Genomic DNA, 13,049 nt, shown 5'->3' with positions numbered 1-13,049 from the left:
TGACCCGGATCGACAGCGGATAGTGAATTGGACCGGGATCACAAGGTCGGATGATGAATATAAATGGAACCAGTACACTACCAGAGCGATGACACAATAAGCAAGTGATGTGATGTGGACTGAGGGGGGGTTATCGATCACGCACCGGAGATGAAGATATTCCAGCCCAATCACCTGATGTACTTAGTACTGATGTCAGACACCGCCCGGCATGAATGGCAGAAAGGGCGGTGAGAGACGAGGTAAAGTTTAGAGATGTTTTACTACTATGTACTTTATGGAGTACTACATATAGGGATGAGTGTGAAAGATTCTGAAGACTTACACAAAGGTACATGTAGCCTGGTGGAATGTAATTTTTCTAAGGTGTTTCCTCCTATAAAGTACACACTCGTGGACGCCATTGAAGCAATTCCCTCTCTCCACCCTGTTGATATCGTTCAGGTCACATGACTCACAGTTATCGGGCGGGCAGAAAAGTCAACCAAAGTGGGGTGGCGGTGACCACGCAAAGGCGGTTTTTTGCAGCTTCAAAAATTATTTTATTCTTTTCTTCCCCCTTGGCAGAAGCCAGGAACGGCACCCTACATTTCTTTTCTTTTCGAGGGTCTTTGGTTATACTGGTCGCTCTTTTTTAAACTTAACATCAAATCTCACATATCTTATCCCAGTCGGGTTTCTCATCCCCCATAATCGCCAGGATGAAATACGTTGTGGTTTCTGGAGGTATTTATTCTAAGTCGATCTCTCATGAACAAACAGTGACTGACTCATATATAACAGGTGTCATCAGTGGCATCGGGAAGGGCGTAATTGGTACACCTCTCTATAAATCGAACTAGAAAAAAAAGTCCACTCGGTCTAACTTTCTCCAGCCTCGAGTACCGGATTGCTGCTGAAGACTCAGGGTGCCCGAGTCACCTCGATCAAGATCGATCCTTATATGAACGTCGATGCGGGAACCATGGCCCCTACCGAGTATGTGGTTGATCAGCCCTCAGTTTTGAACAATGTTCCTAATGGTGATTTCCTAGACACGGAGAGGTGTTCGTGTTGAACGACGGTGGTGAAGCGGATCTTGATCTCGGAAACTACGAGCGGTAGGTTTTGTTTTTCTCTCCATGTGTTCAGAACGACACGAGACTAATTGATATTCTGTGGGCTAGCTACCTTGGAGTCACTCTTGGACGGGATAACAACATCACAACCGGAAAGGTCTACAAGCATGTGATCGAGAAGGAGCGCCGCGGCGACTACCTTGGACGCACAGTGCAAATTGTGCCGCACTTGACAGATGCCATCCAGGATTGGATCGAGCGTGTGGCTAGAACCCCCGCCGACGATACCAACGAGGAGCCGGATGTTTGTGTTATCGAGCTTGGTGGCACACTTGGTGACATTGAAAGTGCCCCTTTCGTTGAGGCCCTGCGTCAGCTGCGTCGTCGGGCTGGCAAGGACAATTTCGTCCAGATCGTATGTTCAGCTAACAGACCATTCGATTCCACACAATTCTGACTATTTCCTAGCACGTTTCACTGGTTCCCGTCATCCACGATGAGTTGAAGACCAAGCCTACCCAGCAGGCCATCCGGGACGCTCGCTCAGCTGGTTTGAGCCCAGATCTTATTGCATGCCGTTGCGAGAAACCCCTTGACAAGGCCACGACCGATAAGATCGCTATGTTCTGCCAGGTCGAGACAGAGCAGGTGATTGGCGTGCACAATGTCAGCTCAACCTACCACGTTCCTCTGCTTCTCGAGGAGCAAGGTTTCCTTGGTGTTCTGGGTGAACTTCTCAACATGAAGAAGCTCGAGATCTCTAAGACTCAGTTTCTCAAGGGTCAGTCCACTTGGAAACAGTGGAAGACCCTTACGACTGCGCAGGAGCACACATTTGAAACTGTCAACATTGCTCTGGTTGGAAAGTATGTCAGTCTTCACGACTCTTACTTGTCTGTCATCAAGTCGCTGGAGCATGCGGCTATGGCTTCCCGCCGAAAGCTGAACATCATTTGGGTCGATGCCTCTCACCTTGAAACCGAGTGGGAGGAGACCAACTCCAAGGAGTACCACAAGGCCTGGTATGATGTCCACACTGCCCATGGAATCTTGGTCCCAGGAGGCTTCGGTACCAGAGGCACCAATGGTATGATGCGCGCTGCCCACCACGCCCGTACCAAGAACAAGCCTTACCTTGGTATTTGCCTGGGCATGCAGATCGCCGTTATCGAATACGCTCGTAACGTCTGTGGCCTCGAGGGTGCCAACTCGGTTGAACTTGACGAGCTTACCTCCCACCCGATCGTGGTGTACATGCCTGAGATCGACCAGGTGAACCTTGGCGGTACTATGCGTCTTGGCTCCCGTCCTACCCTCTTCCAGGAGAACTCCGAATGGTCTAAGCTCCGTGCTCTCTACGGATTGGACCGCACTTCTATCGATGAGCGCCACCGCCACCGCTATGAAGTTAACCCCGAGTATATTGATCAGCTCCAGGCTGCGGGTCTTCACTTCATCGGCAAGGATGACAAGGGTGAACGCATGGAGATTGTCGAGCTGAAGGAGCACCCCTGGTTCGTGGGTGTTCAATTCCACCCCGAGTACATTTCCCGTGTGTTGGCACCCAGCAAGCCATTCCTCGGATTCCTTTCCGCCGCAGCTGGCTGCTTCGACCAGGTTAAGGCTTTGTCCCAGGCCAAGGAGATGGACTTGGCTAACGGCATTGGCAACATTATTGTCTAAGCATTAATGGTTCCAAATTATGGTTCCGCAGGAGTTTGTATTTGTCACGAAAAGCATATGAATATAGAGAATTAAATAAAAATATTTACCACATACATAATACTACTCTTAAAATTATACATACTATTTTCTATATTTCCATGCAAAAGCGCTCAGAATATCAGACGTGATGCCTGAGGCAGAGAGAGGCTCAAGCATGTGACGTCCTAACCCTATCGGGGTTAGCGTAGTTGCAGTGTTTATGTGGGTTCTTACAATTTATTGAGCGCTCGCATTATTATCTTTGAGCATTGGATCTTTTATCTTTTTCCTTCTGTGGTTGTCAACACTTCTGCTCCCCTTTGAACCTCCTGAATACTTAATTCCCTTCTGTCTCCATCGATCTTTTTCTCTTTCTCTTTCCTCATCTTTCCCCCTCACTTGTGTTGATACCCCACGTAACAAAATGGCGGAGGGTCTTGGAGCTCTGTTAGAGGCAAGCTTGGACCCCAGGCAAAATAAGGCAGGTGAGTTATAAGAGTTGACTTTCCAATACTGGAAATTGAGTTAACTGATGTGGTTTTTTTTCCTCTTTCAGCCGAGATTACTCTTCGTCAGGAAGAACAGAAGCCCGGTTTCTCGCTACAGCTTCTTCACATTACCGCGTCGGAGGCCACACCCTACAACACACGCCTTGCTAGTGCTCTATGCTTCAAAAACTTTATCAAGCGCAACTGGACCGACGAAGATGGAAACTACAAGCTCCAACAGGATGAAGTTACCACTCTCAAGCGCGAGTTGATCTCCTTGATGATCTCGGTTCCGCCAGGGATTCAGAGCCAGTTGGGCGAGGCTGTTAGTGTGATCGCCGACAGTGACTTCTGGGAGCGGTGGGATACCCTGGTTGATGTAAGTTGCGACTCAACAACGCATTGTAATGCTATCTCTGATTATTTGGTTTCTCTAGGACCTCGTCTCGAAGCTGTCACCCGGCAACCCCACCGTCAACATTGGTGTGTTGCAAGTTGCACACTCAATTTTCAAGAGATGGAGACCTTTGTTCCAGTCCGATGCACTCTATACCGAGATCAACCACGTTCTTGGCAAGTTCGGTACTCCGTTCCTGGCCCAGTTTGAGGTATCTTCAGCTTTATACCCATTTTCGCTTCGGTGGGCCGAATACTAACAAACCATAGGCATTGGATACCTATCTTGAGCAAAACAAGACCAACAAAGAGAACCTGACCCAGGGATTCAATCAGCTCAACCTGATGGTCAAGCTGTTCTACGACCTGTCCTCCCACGATCTTCCCCCCATGTTCGAAGACAACATCTCCGGAATCGCCACAATCTTCCTTAAATACTTGACCTATGATAACCAATTACTTCACACCGATGACGATACAGAGGCTGGTCCGTTAGAATATGTTCGTGCTGGAATCTTTGAGGCTTTGACTCTCTACGTCCAGAAGTACATGGATGTGTTCCAGCCTCACGTTGGACAGTTCATTGGGAGCTCGTGGAACTTCCTCACAACCATCGGTCAGGAGACCAAGTATGATATTTTAGTCAGCCGGGCATTGCACTTCTTGACATCTGTCGCAGGTATGCCCGAGCATGCTGCTTCTTTCCAAGCCGAGGAAACCCTAGGCCAGATTGTCGAAAAGGTCATTTTGCCGAACGTGAGCCTCCGCGAGTCCGACGAAGAACTCTTCGAGGATGAGCCAATTGAGTTCATTCGACGGGACTTGGAAGGATCTGACAGCGAGACCAGACGCCGAGCTGCCACTGATTTCCTTCGCAAACTGGCAGAGAAATTCGAGGAGCCAGTGACCCAGGTTGTCCTCAAGTATACCCAGCACTATCTGGCCGAGTATGCCAAGGATTCATCCAACTGGAAGGCCAAGGACACAGCGACGTACCTTTACTCCGCCATCGCCGCCAAGGGCACCGCGACCTCCTCGCACGGTGTTACTGCGACCAACCAGCTGGTCAGTATCACGGATTACTTCCAGCAGAACCTCGCCGCGGACCTGGTCAACGAGGATGGCGTCCACCCTATCCTGAAGGTCGACGCTATCAAGTATCTGTACACTTTCCGCAGTATCATCACCAAGGAACAGTGGCAGCAGGTCCTCCCTGTGCTGGTGAAGCACTTGGCGTCGTCGAACTTTGTCGTCTACACTTACGCTGCCATTGCTTTGGAGCGAGTACTTTTCCTCACTGACAGCCAAGGACAGCCAGTCATTCCACCTACTGAAATCACCCCGCTTGCTAAGGATCTTCTCGAACATATCTTCCAGTTGATCCAGAGTGATCCTGCTCCTGAAAAAGTGCAAGAGAATGAGTTCTTGATGCGTTGCGTGATGCGGGTTTTGGTTGTCATCAAGGAGGGCGTGGTACCTTTCACTGATGTCGTCCTCCAGCGCTTCATTAACATCACCAATATCATCAGCGCGAACCCAAGTAACCCTCGATTCTACTACTTCCACTTTGAAGCCATGGGCGCCTTCATTCGGTGTGTTCTTACACCATATCCCCTTTCGTTACCAAGTGCTAGAAGCTGACATCATGATAGATTTGCTGCTCCTGCTAATCCCGACAAGCTCGAGCAGGCTCTTTATGCACCATTCGCAGGTGTCCTCCAGAATGACGTGCAGGGTAAGTCAAATCAAAACGAAGTCGATATCCTTGTCAGAACGACCCCTTACTGACAAATCTCAGAATTCATGCCCTACGTTTTCCAGCTTTTCGCGGCGCTGCTCGAGGCCAACCCGTCCGGTACCCTTCCCTCCTACTACCAGGAGCTTATTGGCCCTATCCTGATGCCCGTTATGTGGGACTCGAAGGGAAATATTCCTGCCTTGGTCCGGCTACTTTCCTCGATCATCCCCCGTGGTTCGCAGTTCATCATGGAACACAACCAGATCGAGCCCATCCTTGGTATCTTCCAAAAACTAGTTTCTACCAAGACTAATGAGAGCTTTGGCTTTGATCTCCTGGAGACAGTTGTTGCTAGTTTCCCGCCGTACGTATCACATATGCCAAGCATTCAAGTGCCTATGATCTGACTTCGCTTTCGCTAGAACTGCCCTTGAGAACTACTTTGTCATGATCATGCAGATCATTCTTCAACGCCTGCAGAACTCAAAGACAGAGAACCTGACTCTTCGCTTCATCCGCTTCTTCCACTTTATCTCGGCCCAGGACAACAAGGGCTACAGCGCGGACTTTGTCATCCAGGTCACTGACAAGGTACAAGAGGGGTATGTATCATCACCTTGTGCAAATCGCTCATATGCTAATTTATGCCTAGACTCTTCACCCCCATCTACGTCAATGTCATCCTGCCTGAAACCCAGAAGCTTGCCCGGCCATTGGATCGCAAGACAGCTATCATTTCCTTCACCAAGACCCTTGCCAACTCGGAGGCCTTTGCCACTCGTTACAGCCAGAAGGGATGGGGCTTCACCTGCACCGCCTTGCTCAAGCTCCTCGAACTCCCGCCGCTGCCTGCCAGCAGGGATGATCTCATTAACGATGCAGACATCGAAGACATGTCCTTTGGTGTTGGGTTTACTCCTCTGAACACCATCCGTGTCCAGCAGAAGGACCCGTGGCCCGAAACTGGCGCCGACCTCAAGGCTTGGGTGGGCTCATACCTGAAGGAGGCTGACAAGAAGCAGAATGGCCGCATTTCACAATTCGCCCAGGAGCGCCTTGACGACCAGTCAAAGACTGTCCTGGCAAATTACATTTCTTAGTTGCTTTGCTATGACCCCCTTCTGTTCCACAAAAAACTAAAAAAGTTCAGCCTACGTGTGTTTGTTTTCTCCTTGAGAGCAATGCAATCACATTTCCCAATTACCCACTACACCATATGCATGTTGCGATGAGACACTAGATCCATGAAATAAATGCTTGTTTGATTTTCCATTAGAAGAACATCCATGATATTGTAGATCTCTCAAAGTAAACGCTCAAACACCAATGCAGTAGACCTACTTCACAAAATCCCAAAACACATGCAACAGCATGAAGCTCACATCATGTACTCTTTCCAGACTCTCCAGAGGATTCAGACTCATTTCCAACCCCCGATGTAGCCTCCGTCTTTTTTCCGGATTCTCCAGAGGGTTTAGACACATCTGCAACGTCTGGTGTACTCTCTTTATTTTCTCCCTCTTCCTTTACATCATCATCCCACATAATCTCAATTTCATCCTCTTCCTCCTCATCAATTTCTTCCACCTTGCCCGCTTCCCCAAGCTCTCGATACTTTCTCCTCGTCTTCTTCATCTTACTAGCCTTCTTCTTCTTTGCCGCTGCGGCCTTAATCGCGACCCGGCTTTTATCCCCCTTCTCTTGCGCTTCGACTCTATCGGCGAGTAGCGAGCGTGCAATTTTTGCGTTCTGCGACTGTGAGCGCGTCGCTTGGCATTTGACTACCACCCCGCTGGGTTTGTGGATGAGTTGGACGGCTGAATTGGTTTTGTTCTAGGTTTTGTTAGTTCTGTTTTGCTGGTTGGGGATCGTGGCGGGCTCTGGGAAGAGACAGGGGAGGGAGCGCATAGCCTGGGAATGCGATTGGGGCTTGGGACGTACAATCTTCTGTCCTCCAGGCCCGGTGCCTTTTAGGTAGGATATTGATACGTCGGCATCGTTGATCTTGAGCCGTGGGGGGAGGGGTTTTGCGGGGGCGATGGGGGTTTGGCTGAAGAGTCGCACCGGGGCTGCCACTATTCGTGACGATGTCCACCAGTGTAAACGAGAGAGCATTGCTTTTGTTTGTGCTGTGGTTTGTTGAAGGTTGAAGTTACTCCGAGGTTTGCGATAAGAGATAAGCTTGGAGTATGCGCAGGCGCATTATTTTCTTTTGGCTCTTTTGGGTTGGTTTCTGACCCAAAGCCTAAAAGCTTGGTAGTTTAGGTCAATGGAAGTTCCAGGCCATTAGGTACATGTTCTTGTTTTGATGTTTATATGGGGTTATTAGCAAATCTACGCTATTGTAGCCTATAAAGGCTTGATACAAGTACTCCGTACAACTGAGACCAATGACAAAAATGGGTGGATGTATCGAGGAGATATAAAGGATATAGATATGTGTTGAATTATACTATCAAATGTGGCATATGAATTGTACAAATTGTACACTCTGAAACACAAAGTACTGTGTACTTGAAATTCAGGCGCGAAGCAGGTGTAAACATGTGTACTGGGTACAAACTCTCGCGGCAAACACGGAAAGGGGAAGGGTTTTGCAGTTGCCCCAGCTTCACGAACTCTTATCCGCCCTCTCTTCTTTACTTCTATCGTCAATCCACCTCAACGTCTCCGTGTCCATACGCTCTTCCTCATTGTAACGAATATCCCCCAATCGCTTACGTCTCCGCGACGTCACCTCAACACTTCACGAGCCGTGTTGATTTGGAACACCATCGCTCACTTTTTCGCTTCACAACACTACGATCCGGCCAGACGTACATAAAGTGCCAGTGTTGCATACGACTGTCTCTGGGATCTGCTTATCTCGTTTGTCCTCGGCGGTACATAGTGAAAAGAAAAAAATTTGAACGAACCACGCCACACGCCACAAGACGCAACGAAAGACTGGAGCTTCCTACAATATTTTTGACTCCCCCGCAACTATGGACTTCATTATCTGGGCTGTTTCTAGCCTGTTCCGCTGGATGCGATTGAAGGTCTACCAGTATGAGGTGACCTTCTCCCTCTACATGCTTACTCCGATCGAGAAATTCATCTTCAGTACGTTGCGCCTCTCTCCTGTCCAAAATCCTCTTAGTACTCCATGCTGATGTTTAATTACCTATCCAGACACGCTCCTCCTTGGGCTCGTCGGCATGATTGCCATGGGCACTTACATCTACCTCCCCGACCACCTCCGCGCTATCTACGGTCGCCTCTACTACTACTGGGCCGGCGAGCGCCTGTTCAGCTCCGGCCGGTTGTCAATTAGCTCAGTTTTTGGCGAAAATGGCGTAGCCACACAAATCGGGGACATGATGTACGAGACGGCAAAAAATGCCGCTGCCACCTCGACCGAGCGCATAGCTGAACTGTGAATAAACGCCCGACACGCATAATGGTTGCATTTGCATTCTCTATTGCCAAGAGAACTGTTTAATACCTGAGATATATCATATCCAAGGGAACCTCATATCCCCTCTTTCTGTCGGCTGGCGTTCTTGTGTTATTGGAACTTGACATTCCTATGACTTGCATTGTCGCGGTGCGGCGGATTACATTATTATTAATTCTTATCTTTTCTTTTTTGGGGGTCATTCGCACCACACTGTGTATAGATATGCCTTTTTCCGGCAGAGTTATGTGGTCGATTGATACCAGTTTGTGTTATCATTGGAACGTGATCATGAAGTTGATATTTGCATACTTTCCAGAATGATGTAGAGGAAATGTAGACGATAGATGGTAGAGAAAAAAGCAATACGATGGTGAATAATGCAACATATAAGATGAAAACCCCAAAACGCCTTTGTGCCCAGAGCAGAGTGTTGTACAAGTAAACCCATCACCAGCACATGTGTAAGCCCCCAGGCCGATGCCAATCTTGTCCTCGGTCATTGTCAATCCCCCAAAGGAGAGAGGGGAACATAGCGGCTCCTTTCCCAGGCCCTTCCCCCCGGTGACTTAGATAACGAGGACATGTCGTGTTCCCGACCACGCCACTAGCCTCTCGCAATCATGCCCGCTCATTGCAGCCTCATTGCTCACTCTGCGTTGCCTGGAGCTGTGCCTGCGCTTGCGCCTGTGCTTGGGCCTGTGCCTCCGCCGCTTGTCTCCGCTCCCGATTCATGGCATCCACCATGCGCATACGTGCCAATTCCTGGTCAATCTCGGCCTTGTCCAACGGGATCTTGTGCGATTGCTCAGCAGTGGGCCAGAAGTTCTTTGTGGCAAAGCGGTCGTCCAGGTTGGTACCGAAATAGTACATCCAGCCGATGGGGAAGAGGACGTACATCCCAAACTATATGGACTCCGTTAATCCTAAGAACAGTCGGTGGGAGGTGGGAGCTGGTATTTCCCGCCTAGGAGACCTGCTTGTCAGCTACGCACCTTGAGGACTTCGAGGTTGCCTCCCTGCAACTTGCGGAAGATTTGCGACATTGTATGGGTTTGATGCGTTGCTTTTTTTCCCTCGGGATGTTGGGGTTTCAGATATTGCTAAAATTGTGGATTGAAGTTCAATGTTATCGTTGAGATGTGGTCAGTTGGTAATATCCCCGATTCCAGCAGACAGAGAGCAGCAATAATAATGTGTAGGTTGACCTTCAATCGGCGAATGGTCCCATGGGCTTTGGATCAGTCACGGGTGTGATGACTTGAAATTGAGCAAACAAGCCAAACAGTCTTTTTACGTTTGCCTCAGGCCCCAATATTTAGTTCACCGCGGGCCTCGGCTCCCCGCAATCTCACTTTGTATCCGGATAGCCTAATGTAGAGACGACTAATAAACCATTGAATTCCAGTCTCACTTTGTATTCCATTGAACGGTTTTATTCCAAAATATACAGTAACAATGTCGAACGAGCAAATCATTACCGTTACCTACCAAGATCGCGTAGCGATCGTGACGCTGAACCGCCCCGACAAGCTAAACGCCCTCAATGGTGATCTGTACTACCTTCTAGGCGAGCGTCTACGCGAGATTGACTCACGAGAGGATATCTTTATCACAGTCCTGACTGGAACCGGCCGTTTCTTCTCCGCGTATGTCATCCACAAGCCACACCCCAGCCCCAAACATCCCGCAACTATATCCCAAAAAGGAAACTTGACAAGATTTATTATACCTAACACCCGTGTCTTCTCAGCGGAGCCGATGTAACAAGCATACATTCTGGCGGTAGCAATCTCAGCTCAAACGTCCGTCGTGAGCTGGTCAAGGGCTTTGTCGCAAATAATGTCGACGTCACCCGCACCTTCTACAACCACTCCAAGATCCTCATCGTCGCCTTGAACGGGCCTGCTGTCGGCCTCTCAGCCGCACTAGTCGCGCACGCTGACTTCATCTATGCTGCCCCGCACACATTCATCCTGACTCCGTTCTCCTCGCTCGGTCTTGTTGCCGAAGGCGGCGCCAGCCGCGCCTTCGTCGAGCGCCTCGGAATTGCCAAGGCGAATGAGGCGCTCATCATGAGCAAGCGGATTACCTGCGATGAGCTTGTTTCGACTGGCTTTGTCAATAAGGTTATTGAGCCGGAGTCTGGGAAGAAAGATGACTCGGATGGGTTCTTGAAGAAGGTGCTTGAGGAGGTTGATGATCGTCTTGGTACACACTTGAACCAGTCTAGTCTGTTGAAGATTAAGGAGCTGGTAAGACGGCCTGAGAGGGAGCTTTTGGATCGCCAGAATGGTATTGAGGCATATATGGGCCTTGAGCGCTTTATGAAGGGAATCCCGCAGGAAGAGTTCCGGAGGTTGGCATCCGGTGAGAAGAGACATAAGCTTTAGTTGCTGGATGGTACCTTTGTATATAGTTATCAGAGACTACGGCTGCCTCTTCTACGGCCTCACTTTGGTATATGCATACCTTTTCGGGGTCTTTTTTTTAGGTATACCCATTCAGGGGGGTTATGTCGTTTGATACGTTATCTTGATATTTAAGACGAAGTTCAAAAGAAACAAACATAACATCAGAAGAGTGCAACCATTCAATCAAACCACCATGTTTTTTGATATGATATAGTAAACAACTTTTGTCTCTTATACATGCTGAGAGATTTTTGTGATTGTGACTACTGTAGACCAGGGTGACAAACATGTTGGTTTTTATTCATTGCCAATGCGTATATTGACCTGTAATGCATGATGCAACCTTGGAATTCCCATAATCATTTCCCTGCTCTAGTCAAACGCCATTAGACCAAAAATCCATGCTTTTATCTCACTCAGCGCTTTGAGCAGAGATTGTTTTATTCAGAGTCACTGCCAGCATCCCGATCCTCTTGCTCCTGCTTCTTCAAGATTTCATGCCACTGGCCCATAAATTCACTCATACCGCCAGGCCCCTCAAGCGAAGCATCAACCAGCTCCTTCGGCACCTTGTGAGCCGAATACTGAGTGGAGCTGAATGCGTACGCCTCTGGATCATCCTTCTTGATGAGACGGAATTCTGGAAGGAAGGGGGCTTGTTCGTCATCTCCTTCGGCACCCTCATGTTCTTCTTCCGAGTCGGAAGAATCTAGATCATCTTCTTTCTCGAGCTCTTCCGCTGTGCCGGTAGAGATGATCTTACCATCATGGAGCGAAATTCTCACAAACTCTTCGGCTCCATCATCTTCTTCCTCCTGCACACCAATCGGATCCTTCATTCGGAGAATCTCCAACCAACTGTACAGCAACGGGTCGGTACGCTGCGCCCACGGATTGATATCAATCAACCAGACACGCTGGTGTGGTGCGGGGATGTACACGTCGAATACGAAGTTGGATTCGGGAAATGTGTCTTTGAGCTTCTCATCGAAGAATGATTGGACCCGAGACCGGAGCATATCACGCATTGGGAAGAGGAAGTCAAAATGGTTTTGATCGCGCTGGGTGATGCATAGAAGGACGCGGTTGCGCACAAAGCAACGGAATTCGAGTGAAGGGTTGAAGTTGACATATTTGCGGAGAACCAGGGAATACGGCACATCCGGCAACAGTGAGTCAACGGTGGATGGTGTAGGTTCATCCGTGGCAGTATCCGGTACGCAGTCGTCAAAGGGATGATCTAAATCATGAGTGATGAAGTCGCTGCTTTTCAGGAGGAGGTAGATGTCATTCGGAGAACGGCATTGGGTGTCGTTTGTGGCTGCCATGAATGCTGCATCTTTGGGAGCACTCCAGTTTAATTTAGGTGTGACAATACCACCGAGATCAGAGATTGTATTCTTGATCTGAGTGTGAATATCTTGCCACTCTGTAGATGGATCGGGTTCCTCCTCGCCCGAATCGGAGAATGTGTCCAGGTTATCATCATCGGTTGGAGCGACGGTTTCGGGTGGAAGAACGATGCCGTCGGAGCGAAGGTATTCAACAAAAGCAGGGCTCAAGGGAATAACGCGTGACTTGGGAGCAAGTGTACGGTACCTAGAACTCCGGTCAGATATGTTCGGTGTTGAGTCATATATGGAAGCTTACCGCGGGTGCCAATCATGATAAGAGCAATGCAGGATATGGGAGTATGTGGTGGGTGGGAAAGGGAGGCGATCTGGGAGATCATTGGATGAGGACTCTGCCATGGCAGCATCCGACTCAAGCAACGGCATATTGGATATTGTTTATGTAAAATATAAGACCGTTGAC

General features: G+C 49.0%; 7 protein-coding genes across 7 annotated transcripts; 4 read left to right on the top strand and 3 right to left on the bottom strand.

Annotated features, from left to right (window-relative positions):
- Positions 1–694: 694 nt before the first annotated feature.
- On the top strand, positions 695–2,741 carry N7447_005090 (putative CTP synthase; the record flags this gene model as incomplete). The annotated part of the gene is made up of 6 exons (XM_057229352.1): positions 695–726; positions 784–816; positions 876–978; positions 1,035–1,100; positions 1,167–1,473; positions 1,527–2,741. Exons 1-6 carry the CDS (start codon positions 702–704, stop codon positions 2,739–2,741), a joined length of 1,749 nt encoding a protein of 582 aa, XP_057084442.1. The 5' UTR covers positions 695–701.
- Positions 2,742–3,186: 445 nt separating this feature from the next.
- On the top strand, positions 3,187–6,484 carry N7447_005089 (uncharacterized protein; the record flags this gene model as incomplete). The annotated part of the gene is made up of 8 exons (XM_057229351.1): positions 3,187–3,247; positions 3,319–3,629; positions 3,688–3,858; positions 3,917–5,238; positions 5,299–5,381; positions 5,445–5,748; positions 5,807–5,986; positions 6,037–6,484. 8 exons carry the CDS (start codon positions 3,187–3,189, stop codon positions 6,482–6,484), a joined length of 2,880 nt encoding a protein of 959 aa, XP_057084441.1.
- Positions 6,485–6,767: 283 nt separating this feature from the next.
- Positions 6,768–7,499, bottom strand: N7447_005088 (peptide chain release factor family protein; the record flags this gene model as incomplete). Its single annotated transcript, XM_057229350.1, has 2 exons — positions 6,768–7,217; positions 7,326–7,499. 2 exons carry the CDS (start codon positions 7,497–7,499, stop codon positions 6,768–6,770), a joined length of 624 nt encoding a protein of 207 aa, XP_057084440.1.
- Positions 7,500–8,368: 869 nt separating this feature from the next.
- On the top strand, positions 8,369–8,803 carry N7447_005087 (serine palmitoyltransferase small subunit family protein; the record flags this gene model as incomplete). The annotated part of the gene is made up of 2 exons (XM_057229349.1): positions 8,369–8,486; positions 8,556–8,803. 2 exons carry the CDS (start codon positions 8,369–8,371, stop codon positions 8,801–8,803), a joined length of 366 nt encoding a protein of 121 aa, XP_057084439.1.
- A 659-nt stretch (positions 8,804–9,462) lies between these two features.
- On the bottom strand, positions 9,463–9,866 carry N7447_005086 (uncharacterized protein; the record flags this gene model as incomplete). Its single annotated transcript, XM_057229348.1, has 2 exons — positions 9,463–9,726; positions 9,816–9,866. The coding sequence occupies 2 exons, from the start codon at positions 9,864–9,866 to the stop codon at positions 9,463–9,465; spliced, it is 315 nt and encodes a 104-aa protein (XP_057084438.1).
- A 412-nt stretch (positions 9,867–10,278) lies between these two features.
- On the top strand, positions 10,279–11,213 carry N7447_005085 (dodecenoyl-CoA isomerase; the record flags this gene model as incomplete). The annotated part of the gene is made up of 2 exons (XM_057229347.1): positions 10,279–10,469; positions 10,574–11,213. The coding sequence occupies 2 exons, from the start codon at positions 10,279–10,281 to the stop codon at positions 11,211–11,213; spliced, it is 831 nt and encodes a 276-aa protein (XP_057084437.1).
- A 461-nt stretch (positions 11,214–11,674) lies between these two features.
- cdc123 (cell proliferation protein CDC123) lies at positions 11,675–13,012 on the bottom strand (the record flags this gene model as incomplete). The annotated part of the gene is made up of 2 exons (XM_057229346.1): positions 11,675–12,833; positions 12,885–13,012. 2 exons carry the CDS (start codon positions 13,010–13,012, stop codon positions 11,675–11,677), a joined length of 1,287 nt encoding a protein of 428 aa, XP_057084436.1.
- Positions 13,013–13,049: the final 37 nt, after the last annotated feature.

Source organism: Penicillium robsamsonii, assembly GCF_028829455.1.
Source record: "Penicillium robsamsonii strain IBT 29466 chromosome Unknown utg000003l_segment0_segment0, whole genome shotgun sequence".
In the NCBI taxonomy this organism is placed as follows: Eukaryota; Fungi; Ascomycota; class Eurotiomycetes; order Eurotiales; family Aspergillaceae; genus Penicillium; species Penicillium robsamsonii.
This window is presented reverse-complemented; position numbering and strand designations above follow the sequence as displayed.